General features: G+C 57.8%; 2 protein-coding genes across 2 annotated transcripts; one reads left to right on the plus strand and one right to left on the minus strand.

The window, feature by feature from the left end:
- Nucleotides 1–4752: 4752 nt before the first annotated feature.
- Nucleotides 4753–7279, minus strand: GALR3 (galanin receptor 3). Its single transcript, XM_075155534.1, has 2 exons — nucleotides 6914–7279; nucleotides 4753–6296 (listed from the first exon to the last, which is right to left on the minus strand). Exons 1-2 carry the CDS (start codon nucleotides 7261–7263, stop codon nucleotides 5441–5443), a joined length of 1206 nt encoding a protein of 401 aa, XP_075011635.1. The 5' UTR covers nucleotides 7264–7279; the 3' UTR covers nucleotides 4753–5440.
- Nucleotides 7280–9689: 2410 nt separating this feature from the next.
- Nucleotides 9690–10782, plus strand: LOC142084692 (noggin-like). The gene has a single exon (XM_075155557.1). The coding sequence runs from the start codon at nucleotides 9890–9892 to the stop codon at nucleotides 10655–10657; it is 768 nt and encodes a 255-aa protein (XP_075011658.1). The 5' UTR covers nucleotides 9690–9889; the 3' UTR covers nucleotides 10658–10782.
- Nucleotides 10783–12616: the final 1834 nt, after the last annotated feature.

Here is a 12616-nt window from a genome sequence, read left to right on the forward strand (position 1 = left end):
ACCAGGGCTGCCAGATTTGCACATGAGCTTCTTGGTACCTGGGTCTGACACCTCCCAGCAGCATCAGGCTCATGGCAGGCACGCTGGGGAGATGCCCAGGCAGCAGAACCGGCACGCAACTCACACGACCAAATTGCTCCGCAGAGGGTAGCTACGCCCGGCTTGCAGGGGAGCTGGTGCTGACCACTCAGCAAAGCCCCGACCTGCCCTCGCCTCTCCCCTCTGCCCCGTGCCAGCTCCCGGTGCGGCTGTACACAGCGGGTGTGGCAAACTGGCCTCTGCAGGGTTAACGTCAAGCTTGTCAGCCTGAGTGATGACAAGTACAAAAGAAAATATAAGCAAGGAGTCATTAATTAAGGCAAGAAGCTGGGAGCGGAGACTGCAGAATGCTAATCAGTCTGGAGGGGAGGCTGCGTGGAAAGCAGCAATCAAGCTCTTTCAGTTTTAATTAAACCTGGCTCTATATCAAGGACATGACACCTTTTCTTCACCTCTACCTTTGAGCTGTGAAACCAGTTGGAGTGTGTATGCTGTTACTGGGCAGACAGGAATTCCCTCCTGGTTCCAGAGCCTCCCCAAGCCAGGCTCAGCATCTGTCCTTCCTGCTCACATGCTCCCCAAAATCAGGGTTTAACACCAGGCAGAGCTTAGGGATGGGAGCTGGGGCTTGCAGATGCCGTGCTAAATGCACCTTCTCCCCCAGGTTTTCTCCATCTTCTCTGTCCTGTTTTATGTAGGCTTCACCGCAAGGTGCAGCAGTCAGTCCTGACCTGATTCGCTCCTCTTGCAAGCTGGGACCAGGAGGAGCAGGATCAGGGGCGAGCAAAAGCCCAGCCGCAAGAGGGCAAGAACAGGCAATTGACTGTGCCGCATCACTGCTCCCGACCGCCGTTCCCTTCTCCCTCCGATGCTTTGGGCTGTGAAGTGGGGCCTCACCCCCAGAAACGATGCAGATATTCGTGTTACCTGGAGGCTTCTTGCGGCCATGCAAGCTGGCCACCAGCCACGGCATCGCGTGCAAAGGGCAGCTGCAGGACTAGCCATCCCTGGGAAGGTAGGCAAACTGGACATGTTGCCGAAAGGCATCGGCTGCAGAGGAACAGCAGCCACTACAGAGGAAGGGAACTGGAGAAATCAGAAACAGGGATAGGAGATGAGGAAGGCTCAAGGTGCAGAGAGCAATATCAAACACTTGAATGGAAAATGAAAAATAATTCCCAGCGCAGCGCTTCGGCTGACCTCCGCACAGGGAAAGGGGTGTCCTTGGAGCTGTGCTCTAGTGAGGCGTGCAACAGCTTCAGCGAGGGTTAGAAATACCACGTTGCCTGGGAATTTTAAGAGCAGGCAGGACAAAGCAATAAGGGAAGATTTACGCAAGCAGAAGCAGGGGACGGAAAGAGAAAAGAAATAAAGGGGGGCTCGTGACTCTGCTCACACATGCCACAGCTCTGCAAGCCCCTTGCTGCCTGATGTCCCCCATCCCCACCGTACAACGCCTACAGCACTGAGAGTATGGAAGGGCAAGGGTGGGGCCAAAACCCCATTGCTTTGGATGCAGCCTCCAGCTGCCTTGCTGAGGTCCCACCGTGCATGGGGACAAGTGAGGACACCTGCAGCTTCCGCAGCTCGTGTGGGGCTCAGGACACCACCGACGGGGCTGCGCAGCCTCCAACAACTTGGCATTTGCCACAGGCTCACATTGACAATCGGCCCCCGACGATCAGCAGGCTGGCAGTAAATGGCTCCTTTCTGCTGTCTGGTGCTCCCCAGCATTAGCTCCCTTGCTGTTTTAATTAGCTAAAAGCTAGCAGTGCAGTCCCTGCAGATTTCCAGGCTACGGAGACTGCCGTAGCACCCAGCCCTTGCATCTCCACCTGGAAAGCCAGCCTGTAGGGCTTTGCCAGGAGGGATATCTCCATGCACATGCTGGCTGTGTGCAGCGGGGCTGGGAGAAGTGAACTGCCGTGGAAGGAGAATGATCTGCCTCGTTCAGGGCAAACGTGTTCACTCTGAAACCTACTGCTGCCATGATGATTTGTAACTGATTCCCAGCTTCAGCATGAAAGTCTGGAGTGTCCCACAATGTCACTGCTTTCATTAAACACTTTCTGCCAAGCTTACCCTCTTTCACCCGCTCTTAGGGCATTATGGGTGAAGATCTGCTTCATGTTAAGAGTTACACACTCAGGAGCCACACAGCACTAATTAAATGCCATATGTAATTAAGGAAAAGGAGGGCTGTTGCGATCATGTAAAGTTTACTGTAAATATTGAGCTGGGACAGTGGCAGGTCTAATGATTTGCGGCCGAAGCATCCCAGTCCTGGCTGCAAGATTGCGGAGGATGTCACTGAGGAGGTTTGTGGGGCTTGAGCTCAGTTTAATAGGTCTGAATGAGCAAGATCATCTCTTTCACTGCCAACAGAAAACCATCTCAGTGGGGATAAGATGTGGACCTGATGATCCTGGCCTCTCCCGGAGGAAACCGAAGCCCCTGCGATGCGGTCAGGAAGTGTGATGCTAACAGAGATTTCTCCCTCGCCTCTCACCATGGAGGTCCTTCCACGGGCTGGTCCCTTTCCCTTCCTCAGGGCTTGCCTGGCCAGCAAAAGCCATCCCTTTCCCCAGTCCCAGTCTCTCAGGTGGCTTGTCTTTGTCCCCTTCCTAGGGCTTCTTCCTGGGCTTGCCCTACAGCATCACCAAAAGCTCCCAAGCCACAGGACTGATGCTTAGGGGCTACGCCTGTGCTGGCAAACAAAGCAGGATCTGTCCCGCTTGCACTCACAAGTCAGGTGGCATCACGGAGTTTGTGTCCCCAGGGTGAAGCTGTCTCATCCCCGCAGAGGATGGCCTCAGGCAGCTGTGATTACCTGTGGCATGGACTTGGCACACTGGGAAAGCCGATTACCCCTCTCGGTCCCTCTCCCCTCTCCATTCATGTCACTACTACGTGACGAAACCGGAGCTGTGTGAAGTCAGCCACGTGCCCGGGCCTAGCTCTGCCAGGCACCGCGGCAAATCATGGCATTGCAGCAATGCAAATCCCACCAGCTCCCTCCCTCCCATGTGTGCTAGGCTGATCAAAGGCCCTGCTTGGATAGTGTTTTTCTGGGCTTCTCCGGCAGCCTGATGATGCAGAAAAATGCTGGAGAAAGCTACTGTAGGGCTGGGGTCCAACACAGCCGAGTGATGCTCACCCCAGCTCCAGGGCAGTGTGACACTGCTGGGGTAGGGAGAAGGCTCCTGCCAAAATGTGGGTGCTCTGTCAGCACATTGCTTCCCGCTTCCCTCATGCCCCCTCGTCCTCCCTTCTGCCCTCTGCTTCTAGCCCCTCACTTTGCCCTGCCTTCTCACTGCCGTTTTCTGTCCCTGTAGATGGCTTCCGCCACACATTTATCATTTATATTGCCCCCGTCATCTGTCCTCTCACCATCCCTCCTTTTCCCTCTCTCTGCTTCTGTCTCTCCCTTTCCTACGACTTTCTCTTGAACACCAGCAGTGCTGGATCCATCTTAAAACCCTCAGCTTTGCTTCTTTTGTACACTTCTGCAGTGTCTGCAAAGTCAAATAAAACAAATGACGCCCTGCTAGTGACTTCAGAGCACCAGACTGTGGTCGGATGGCTTGTACAGCCTCCACCGCCTCCAGCCCAAACTGCAGAGCCCCCGCGCCGGGCAGAGATTGTATCCAGCACACAGCAAACACGGCAGGCGAAGGAAATTACTGGGGTTTATTCAGGTCAAGCAGAGGAGAAATTCTAGCACCTTCTGGTGAACATGATTTTTGTCCCACCACACCGTCCCCACGGCACTTCCCATCCTTCCCATAGTCAGGCCGGGGGGATGCTTGGCCCTGCTGCAAGGTGGCCTTGCTGCTACCACAGCCAAAGGTCCTCCACGGCTGTTTGGGGCAGCAGGGGACAGAGCAGGGTTCTGTTTTGCTCTGAGGCAGACATGGGTCCCACAGCAATCCCACAGCAGTGGCCATCTTAGAAGATGTCCCAACCTGCTGAGTGGTGTTGGCCTCATGCTCTCCTAGAAACCCTCTCATCAGGTAGAAAGGGGCACTGAGGAGATAGGATTGAACTAAGTGCACATGGGTCTGTTTGTTTCTCCTTCGCCTCACCACAACTGTCACCTGGCTCCACAGCTCATTTTGCAGCTTGGCTACTTTCTTCTGCTTTGGTGACAGCCATCAGTTCACTCACAATCATCACCATCACGTGGAAAAAACTCTCTGGCCAAGTCAGAAAACCACACACATGGGGCTAATATCAATGAATAATGTCACCGCTCAGAGAGCAACAGGTCCTTCAGCCCCAGAAGGAAGGGATGAAACTCTGAATAGCAAGCAAAGATCAAAGAGGAGGCAGCAATCGCTCAGGAATTTGCAAAAGGCAAACAGAAAGTAAGCAGAGGGGTGGATCAGGTGGAACAACATGGTGGAAGGAGGAGTTACCAGGTTTGTTTAGGAAGAACTGGGGATGGCTATCAGGTAAGTGGCATTAGGAAGTGCGACAGTGTCCTGCAGGATCTGCTTGCAAGAGCTAAAGCCAAGTGGGACAGAGCTCTAGGAAACATCCGCCAGTGAGTACTTCTGGTGGGGCAGGGTGGAGGGAAGAGACTGGACAGACGGTCCTTTCCTCCTTGAACTTCAGAGAACAGGTGCAGAGGGGAGGCACGCAGAGGTGTTGGCACACAAGCCTTTCCAATCTTTACCTGCTGTGGCATAAATCGTTTCAGTATGACTAGTGACTGCCGCGGAGTTTTCATCATTGAGCAGTTGGCACAGACGGCTTTCCTTGCACGTGAGACAGTGTGGCAAAGGCCCTCTGATCTGGATGCAGGGGCTAGGGAAAGGGATGGAGGTGGACTAGGGCTGCCCCCGGACGATGAGAAAAGGACATGTGGGCAGGGGACAGTGTTTTACCCTTTGGGGCTGGGCGCAGTACCCCAGCCCTGCCAGGGAGAGACGCTGCCAGCTACCTTATTGACACTCAGGTCCCTGTACACTCTCTCCACCCTTACCACCCATGCTCTGATGTGCCCTTAACAGCCTGGATTTCCTACCAGGATGTTTTCATTTTGGTTGCCTCCCTCTTAGAGTTTCAAGATGCTGCACAAAATTAGCAAGTTAGGAACGTGGGAAATGGAGGCCTTAAAACCTGTTGCAGGAATGCCACCCAGTTCACTTGGCATCGCATTAACATGTCCCTCCACTCTGCATTTGTATGGGTGGATTGTGCCATTCCTACCTGCATGCTGTGGGCCAGTGAGTGAAGGTGAGTGGGGACAATGGGTTAACCGTTGCCACAGGAGGTTTCGGTGACTCTGCGGTGTCCATTCACCTCTGCCCCACATTATTCTGCCCATTTGGGAATGGAGTGGTTACTCACAGGCTGGAAAACAGGTGTCTTCACTTTGCTCGTCTGTAATGAACAGTCAGTCAGTTGCAGGGGTCATGGCTAGGGGATGGCCAGCTGTTGCCAAACTTTCCTCCTCCAGCAGCTCCTTCTGCACAGAGACCATGGCGTCTTGTAGCTGGTGAGTCCATGCTCTGGCATCATGACTGGCACCTTCAGGGTCCCTCTTCCTGGTGTTCTCTGGGACCTGGGTCACCTCAGTGTTGCCTCCATAGAAACCTCTGGCGCTGTTGGTGAAACCTTTGCCCACATTGACCACGTGGACTTTCTTTCCAGCTCTCTTCTTCTTCTTCCTGGTCTTGTTCTGGAAGAAGAGGCAGGTGAAGACCTCCTTGAAACGCTTGCGGAAATGCTTGGAGATGAGGGCATAGACAATGGGGTTGAGGCAAGAGTTGGCGTATGAAAGGCAGTGGGAAGCCAGGCGGCAAGCATAAGTGGCTCGGTTGAAGGGGAAGTGGCCAAACCAGAAGCACAGGATGACCAGGTGGTGGGGCAGCCAGCAGAGGCAGAACAGGATGGCCACAGCCACAATCATCTTGGTGACCTTACGCTTGGCCTTCCGGGACTCTGAGATCCTTTCTATGGGGTCTACGGAGGTCCACAGGAACTTGATGGTCCTGGCGTATGCCAGACTCACCACGGTCACGGGCAGGAGGTATCCAAAGACAAACGTGAGGATGTCCAGAATCTTTCGGCTCTGGTCCTCCCAGATGGGGACGCAGATGGGCACCATGTGGTAATGGACAATCTGGTAGTAACTGAGGTACGGCCCTGCGAAGAGCAGCGACAGCGACCAGATCGCTACAATGGCCACTCCTGCGTTTCGGGAGGTACGGAGATCCCGGGACTTCAGTGGATAGCGAATGGCCAGGTACCTGGTGAGGAGGGGACGGAGAAGGAGAGACCAAACACAACATGGGTGAGATGATACCTTGTTGCCTTCCTGCCCCATGGAGCTGCCCTCTGTGCACCCTTTCCCATGCAGCCACCCATCTCTTCCCCTCCCCAGCACTTGGTAGGGAGGGTTACAGTGAATTCACATAGAGAACCCCACCAACAGTGGGGTCTGGGATCTCCATTGCCCACTCTGCTGTGTGAGCTCAGGAAAGGCAAGCAGCATGCCTGTTGAACCAGGGAAGAGAAGGACAGGAGCAGGACCCAGGGGGCTCCCTCTTTCTCCTCTGGTGCATTGCTGCCCTGGGGTTTTGCCATTCTTGATTTTGCATGGTGGACACCAAACCTCAGCATGTGTCTGCACTCCTCCTTCCTAAGTCAGGGCTGGGTAACCAGGCCAAGAGCTTGGCTTGGTGCTGGAAGAGGGCACGCGGAGATAGGGAGGCTGGCTCTGCTGGCCCTGTCTCTGGGGAGACCCTACCTGCTCCTTACAGGACACTCAACAGGGTAAGGACTGGCCTTTCTCCCACCCCTTAGTTCAAGGGTGGCAAACACATTGTCCCTGAGCTGAGGGACTCAAAGGGGAGGGGATGCTTGCCTGTCAACGGAGACGGCGGCCAGGGTGAAGCTGCTGGCGTACATGGTGAGGTAGATCAGGAAATGCACAGCCTTGCAGGCAAAGGCTCCAAAGAGCCACCCATCCAGGGTGTAAATGGTGGCCTGGAAGGGGACGCAGCAGACAATGAAGCACAGGTCGGCCATGGCCAGGTTAAGGATGAAGAGGTTGGTAGTATTGTATTTGACTTGGCCGTTCCGCAGCAGCACGGCCAGCACCAGCCCGTTTCCCACAGTGCCCAGGAGGAAGATGAGGGAGAAGATGATGGGCACGATTATCCCTGCGGCTTGCAGCTCCGGGCTGGCAGAGGAGGCGTTCCAGCCTCCCGGCATCTCCCCATCTGACTACAGGGACCTGTGAGGGGAGAAAGGGAGACATAGCACCTGTGCATGGCCGTAGGCAAGCGGGTGCTGCTTGGTGTTGACCACAGTGGCCACCAGAGCTCTGGCCCTAAGGTGCCTGATTCTGGCCTTTCTCTGACACCCACGTTTCTCCCAGAGACGCCAATCCCAACCAGCTGGTTAAATGATGACAACAAGATCCTCGTGACGTCACTGGCAAGAATGCTGTTGGGATCAGTCAGCCCACATCTGCCTGGCTCGAGTGGAACCAAAGCCCTTTCTCCTGCCCGCATTCATGTCCCCACCACAGCACCTCCTGTGCTCCCAGCCCCCTGAAGGACCGCCTGCCCTGCTGCGGCCTCCCCTACATTCCTCCTACAATCCCAAAGCTGCTAAACCTCTTGGGATTGCTTACTTTGGCAAGTCTAAATCCTGGCTGGTGTTCAACAGGGCTCAGAGGGGGACACGAGGACATAGGGACTGCGAGTAGTTCTGGTACCCTCACCCCGGGGTTGTGCCACCCCTGGCAGCAGGGACCTGATGCCTGGATGATACCCCGCAGCAGCAGCACCCTGCCACGCTCCTCCCTTAAGGGACCTCCTTCAGCTGGGACCACCTCCACCCTGGAGCTGTCTGGCCCTTGCTCCCTTTGCCGTAGTTACGCATAGAGGAGAGGTTACTCAAGGCAGCTCTTGGTGGTCACGGGCTGGATGGTGGCAGCTAGGAGAGGATGGGGGGGAGCTGCCTGAAACACAACACGACGATCATTGCAAAGGAGCGTAATTATTACTGCAGCTCAAGGTATTGTGATTTGTTGCAAAACTTCCTCCAGCCCTGAGTAACACTGCGCTCAGGCGAGGAGCGCCAACAGCCTATCTCCTAACGAGCCTTCCCTGTGTTGTGCTATCATTGGAACAAATTGTCCTTCACTGAGCAGCAACTAAGAGGGAAAGACACTTATTTAGCAACTGTTGACAGGCAATTAACTCTTTCTTGGGTCATGCAAGCTCCTGCACCCAACGCTCCCCCATCCCTCACCTCACACCACTTGTCCTTCCCCTCAGCCTCTCTGTATTGCACCGAAAGGTCGTCCCTGCCTCTCTGGCTCTGCAGTACCCTCTGTCCTACTGGTAGCTATCTGGCTCCTCCATCCTGGCCCCGCGGGATCTCCTTGCTTGAGCAGAGGACCCCTCGCATGTAGGCAGCGGAGCATCTCTGGGCACTGTAATGTCCCTGCTCAGGGAGCCCGAGGCCACCCCTCGCTTGGGAAGCTGGCACTCACCTCTGCGAGGAAGGGCCTGCAGCTTCGCCGCTCGTTCGGGGGAGACCTCCCGTCCAGCCCAGGTAGCAGTGGTGAGGAGGACACGGGGACGAAGAGTTTGTCCAGGCAGCGCCGTCACCCCTGACTGGTGCTCCTCTGCCTCCCCCTGCCCGCTGCCGGCTCTGCTCTCTCTTCTCCTAGCTCCCACACGCTCTCTCGCCTTCTGGAGCTCCTCTCCTCTCTCTCTGTCTCCCCCTTTTCCCTCCCTCTGCTCTTGCTGCTGATCCATTGATCTCTGGGTTTTTTTTTTCCCCTCTCTCTGAGGTTGGGTTTGGAGTTAACTCCTCTCTGCCCAGCCTTCCTGCAGGCTCAGCTGCTCCCCGCTCCAACGAGGAGGGTGCAGCAGAGAAAAAGCCCGCTGCTCTCCGGTGGGAGAAGGAGGATGGAGGGGGGCAGGGTCCCATGGACCCCAGCGGGCCTTGCAGGCACCCCTTGATGCTGGGTGTTCAGGACATGTTGCCCAACACCTCTGGGGAACACGAATATTCCATCACAGTGAGCCTGGCTCCTGCCCCATCCTTGGGATAAGGGTCTAAACCCTCTGGACCACAAGCAATTAATTGCTATTACTAGCGTTATTAATTAATTGTTAGTAGCCCAGCACAGAGCAGATTGAGTCTCTCCCGCGATGTCTGACCCGGGGAAGGAGGGGAAAGCAGGTTTTGGTTTCCATCCAACCTGGGTCTGCCCTCCACCAGCATTGCCAGGGCACTGCAGTGTGGGGAGGGAGGACAAGCCATCCAGGGAGGCCATCTCCGGAGGTTCAGCTCCCTCACTGCTGCCCGGGATAGCACACGTGCTGGCTGATGTGCTGAGAGGCAACAGTGACCCACGCAGCCCTCCTGCCCCATCGCCGTGCCACCGTGTCCACCCCCGCGACGGGACCTGTGCCCTGCAGACTTCCAGGTGCGCTGAGGCTGAGCACAGCTTGGTGGTCCTTTCCTGGCAAGACCCAAAGGCCGCCAGCTTCCCTTTGCTGGGAGTGACAGGAATGCCTCTTCCAACGATGGGGCAGGATGTGGAGGAGGAGGAGGAGGCGCTGGCCCCTTCCCCGCCACAGGAGCCCGGATGCCCCATGTCCGCAGCACCCCTCAGCCTGGCAGGAGGGACGGTGCGTCCTCGCCTCCCCGCCTGCCCCTCTGGCGGGAGGGAGCGAGGTGTCCCCGCCGGCTCGCTATCAGCCGCTGTAACCAGGGAAAAGGGGAAGGCCGTGCCTTGGGACTCGGCGATAACCCGGGGGATGCGGCGGGGTGAGAGCCCGCAGCCCGGCACAGCCCGCTGCAGTGCCGTTTCGCCATGGAGGGCCCCCGCTGTGGCTGCCTCCTCCTCCTCCTCCTCCTCTGCCTGCTCCTGCCACCGGGCACCCTGGGCCCGCCACCGCCGGAGGAACCCCGGGACCCACCGCCGCCACCGTCCGGCACCGCTGACCCTGCCGCCCACCTGCTGCGTGGCCGCCCCTCGGCCCCGGTGCGGCCCTACAGCCTCTCGCTCTCCCCCGAGGACTACCGCTACTCTCCCAAGCCCCGGCACCTGCGGCCCGGGCGGCTGCGCCGGCTGCTGGGCTCAGCCTTTGACCCCTTCTGGATGGCGGCCGAGGAGCCCCGGGGCCGCAATGGCAGCATCCCCGAGGAGAACCTGGAGTCCCTGAGCCGGGACCTGGCAGAGGGAGCCGGGCGCTACCGCCGCAAGCTGTGGCGGGAGGCGGAGGGGCTGGAGCTGCCTGCCCTGCTGCCCCCTGGCACGGGGCTGACCCCCGAGCTGCCAGAGGCCCTGGCCCACCGCCTGCGGCAGTGGCTGGTGGAGCGGGCCGCCTGCCGCCTCACCTCCACCTGGGTCGATCTGGGACCCGTCTTCTGGCCACGCTGGGTGCGCCACACCGCCTGCGACACCGGTCCCCCCGGCTGCTCCTGGCCCCCCGGCATGACCTGCCGCCCCGCGCAGCTCACCCACATCAAGCTGCTGGCCTGGCACTGCTGGGCGCCCCGGAGCCCCGGCCCCCGGCACTGCGCCTGGCGGCAGATCCCCTACCCCGTCGTGGCCGCCTGCAAGTGCTCCTGCCGCTGAGGGGGCTGCAGGGGGCTGCGGGGGGCTGCGGAGGGACCCCCCGGCTCTTGGTCATGCAGCCAAATGGCCTGAAGAGGTGAGCGGCCGCCTGGACTCACCCCCGAGACCGGGGAGATGGGGGGGTCCCCATACTGGAGAAATAAATCGCCAGATGGAAGCGGGGAGCGGCCGCAGGCATTGCTGTTTCTCGCCAAAGCCCCCAGGTGTGGGGGGACACGAGTGCTTCCCCCTCGCCCGCCAGCACGGGGAGGCATTAGCGCCGGCGGGGGCCCTTGCGCTGTGTTTATCTCTGGCGAAGGACGCGGGACAAGAAAATCGCGGCACCCGATGGCAGGTGCAGACCCCGTTTCCATCAGCCCCAGCGGGTTCAGTCCAAGCCGGGGCACCCCTGTGCAGGGCAGCGGGCAGGGAGAAAGGGCAGAGGGATGCCGGCGGGGAAGGGGTAGAGGGAGGTGGGTCACAGCTCAGGGTGGAAATGACGGTGTGGAGAAGGGCTGGTGCAGAGGAGGGCGTCAGTGGGAAGGGAGGGCAGGTTTAGGACCGCAGCAAGGCAGCCTGGTGAGGATGGAAGAAGTTGGGGGTGGGCAGGGACCCAGGGCTGGAAGCGTCTGTGGGGGTGGGTGTGTATGGAAACAGGATGGGACAGGACAGTCCCCTCCTTCAAGGCACAACGGGTGAGATATGGGGATCCCACACCTCTCCCACATGGTGTAGATGTTGATGGCTTGAGACCCGGGGGTAAGCTTGGCAGAGCAGCATATGGAATCTGTGGTGGTTTGGCAAGCCCGGGGTGGGAACTGCATCCCCCAAAAGTGGCGTCTGCCTCTACATCCCACCCAGCAAAAAGTCCTCTGCTTTCTGGGCTAAAAGCTGCAAAGAGCTGCAGATCAGACCTAGGTCTGGAGGCCTTGAAGAAATAAAGAGCTGGAAGCTTTGCCTAGGAATGCAATATTAACACGGCGCCTGCAGTCGATGGGCGCTGCATTATTCATTTCCAGTGTGCCATTGCCTGACCCTCCTGCCTTCCCTGGGCTCCAGCATTCCCCGCGCTGCCGTGCAAACCGCAGTCTGCTGCAGAGCTCGGCCTTGAAGCAGATGGAGAGGCAGCAGCAGCGTGGGGGTCGGCTGTCGAGGGGCCTAGGAGAGACGGAGAGGAGAGGAAGGTCAGGGTGCCTGGCAAGGAGAGGAGGAGAATGGGGGGGTACATATGCGCACGCAAGAACAAGTGTGTGCATCGCAGGGGAGGGAGGCTGCTGCTGCTCTTGCTTGCGGCTGAACAGAGAGATATCTGTACGACTGCTCTCCCATTGAGGGAGGACTTGAAAGCTGGAGCAGGCTTAAACTACTTGGGTTGGTTGTCCTGAGGGGAGCAGAGACATTGGCAGGGCTGCCTGCAGAAACCCAGGGGACAGGGGGAGGCCTGGGCTGGGGACCAGCAAGAGGGAGGGAAGGGGGGGAGCATGGTACTGGTGTGCAAAGGAGGTGTGCAAGTAGGGAGGAGCAAGGGGGTGCACGCACATCAGGCTCAAAACAGCAGTGATTCGGTTTAGGGACTCAAACCCCCTGTACCAGACCCCATCTGGCTGAAGCTTCATCTCTTCCAGGTTGCAAAAGAGGCCTGAGCGCAACCCCCTGCCATTTCCCCATTACACTCCCCATTCCCAAAATACTGCCCTTTGATAAGTGGGGAGAGGTTGCAGCACCATGAGGGCCTGGCACCACACAGAGGGAATTTTGTATCGTACTTTATCAGCAGGCTGAGCTCAGGGCCCTGCAGAGACAGAAAATTAAATAAAATCGGCACACAGTTACACTACTAGGTGCTCTAACAAGGTCTGGTGGCAGCCCCATGGAAAATGCATTTCTCCCCTGCCTTTTGTATCCCGTAAAGCACTGCAACCCTGGATTAATTTCTGTATTCTTCTGCAGTTGCTCTGGATCAGGTCAGACGCATTACCA

The sequence above is a fragment of the Calonectris borealis genome, chromosome 1 (genome assembly GCF_964195595.1).
Source record: "Calonectris borealis chromosome 1, bCalBor7.hap1.2, whole genome shotgun sequence".
Lineage (NCBI taxonomy): Eukaryota > Metazoa > Chordata > Aves > Procellariiformes > Procellariidae > Calonectris > Calonectris borealis.

Excerpts from the sequence above, each read along its gene's own strand:
- GALR3 (XM_075155534.1), bottom strand. The coding sequence starts at position 7,263 with ATGCCGGGAGGCTGGAACGCCTCCTCTGCCAGCCCGGAGCTGCAAGCC. Across the intron at positions 6,297-6,913 it reads GCCGCCGTCTCCGTTGACAG|GTACCTGGCCATTCGCTATC; the intron begins GCAAGCATCCCC and ends CCTCCTCACCAG.
- LOC142084692 (XM_075155557.1), top strand. The coding sequence starts at position 9,890 with ATGGAGGGCCCCCGCTGTGGCTGCCTCCTCCTCCTCCTCCTCCTCTGC.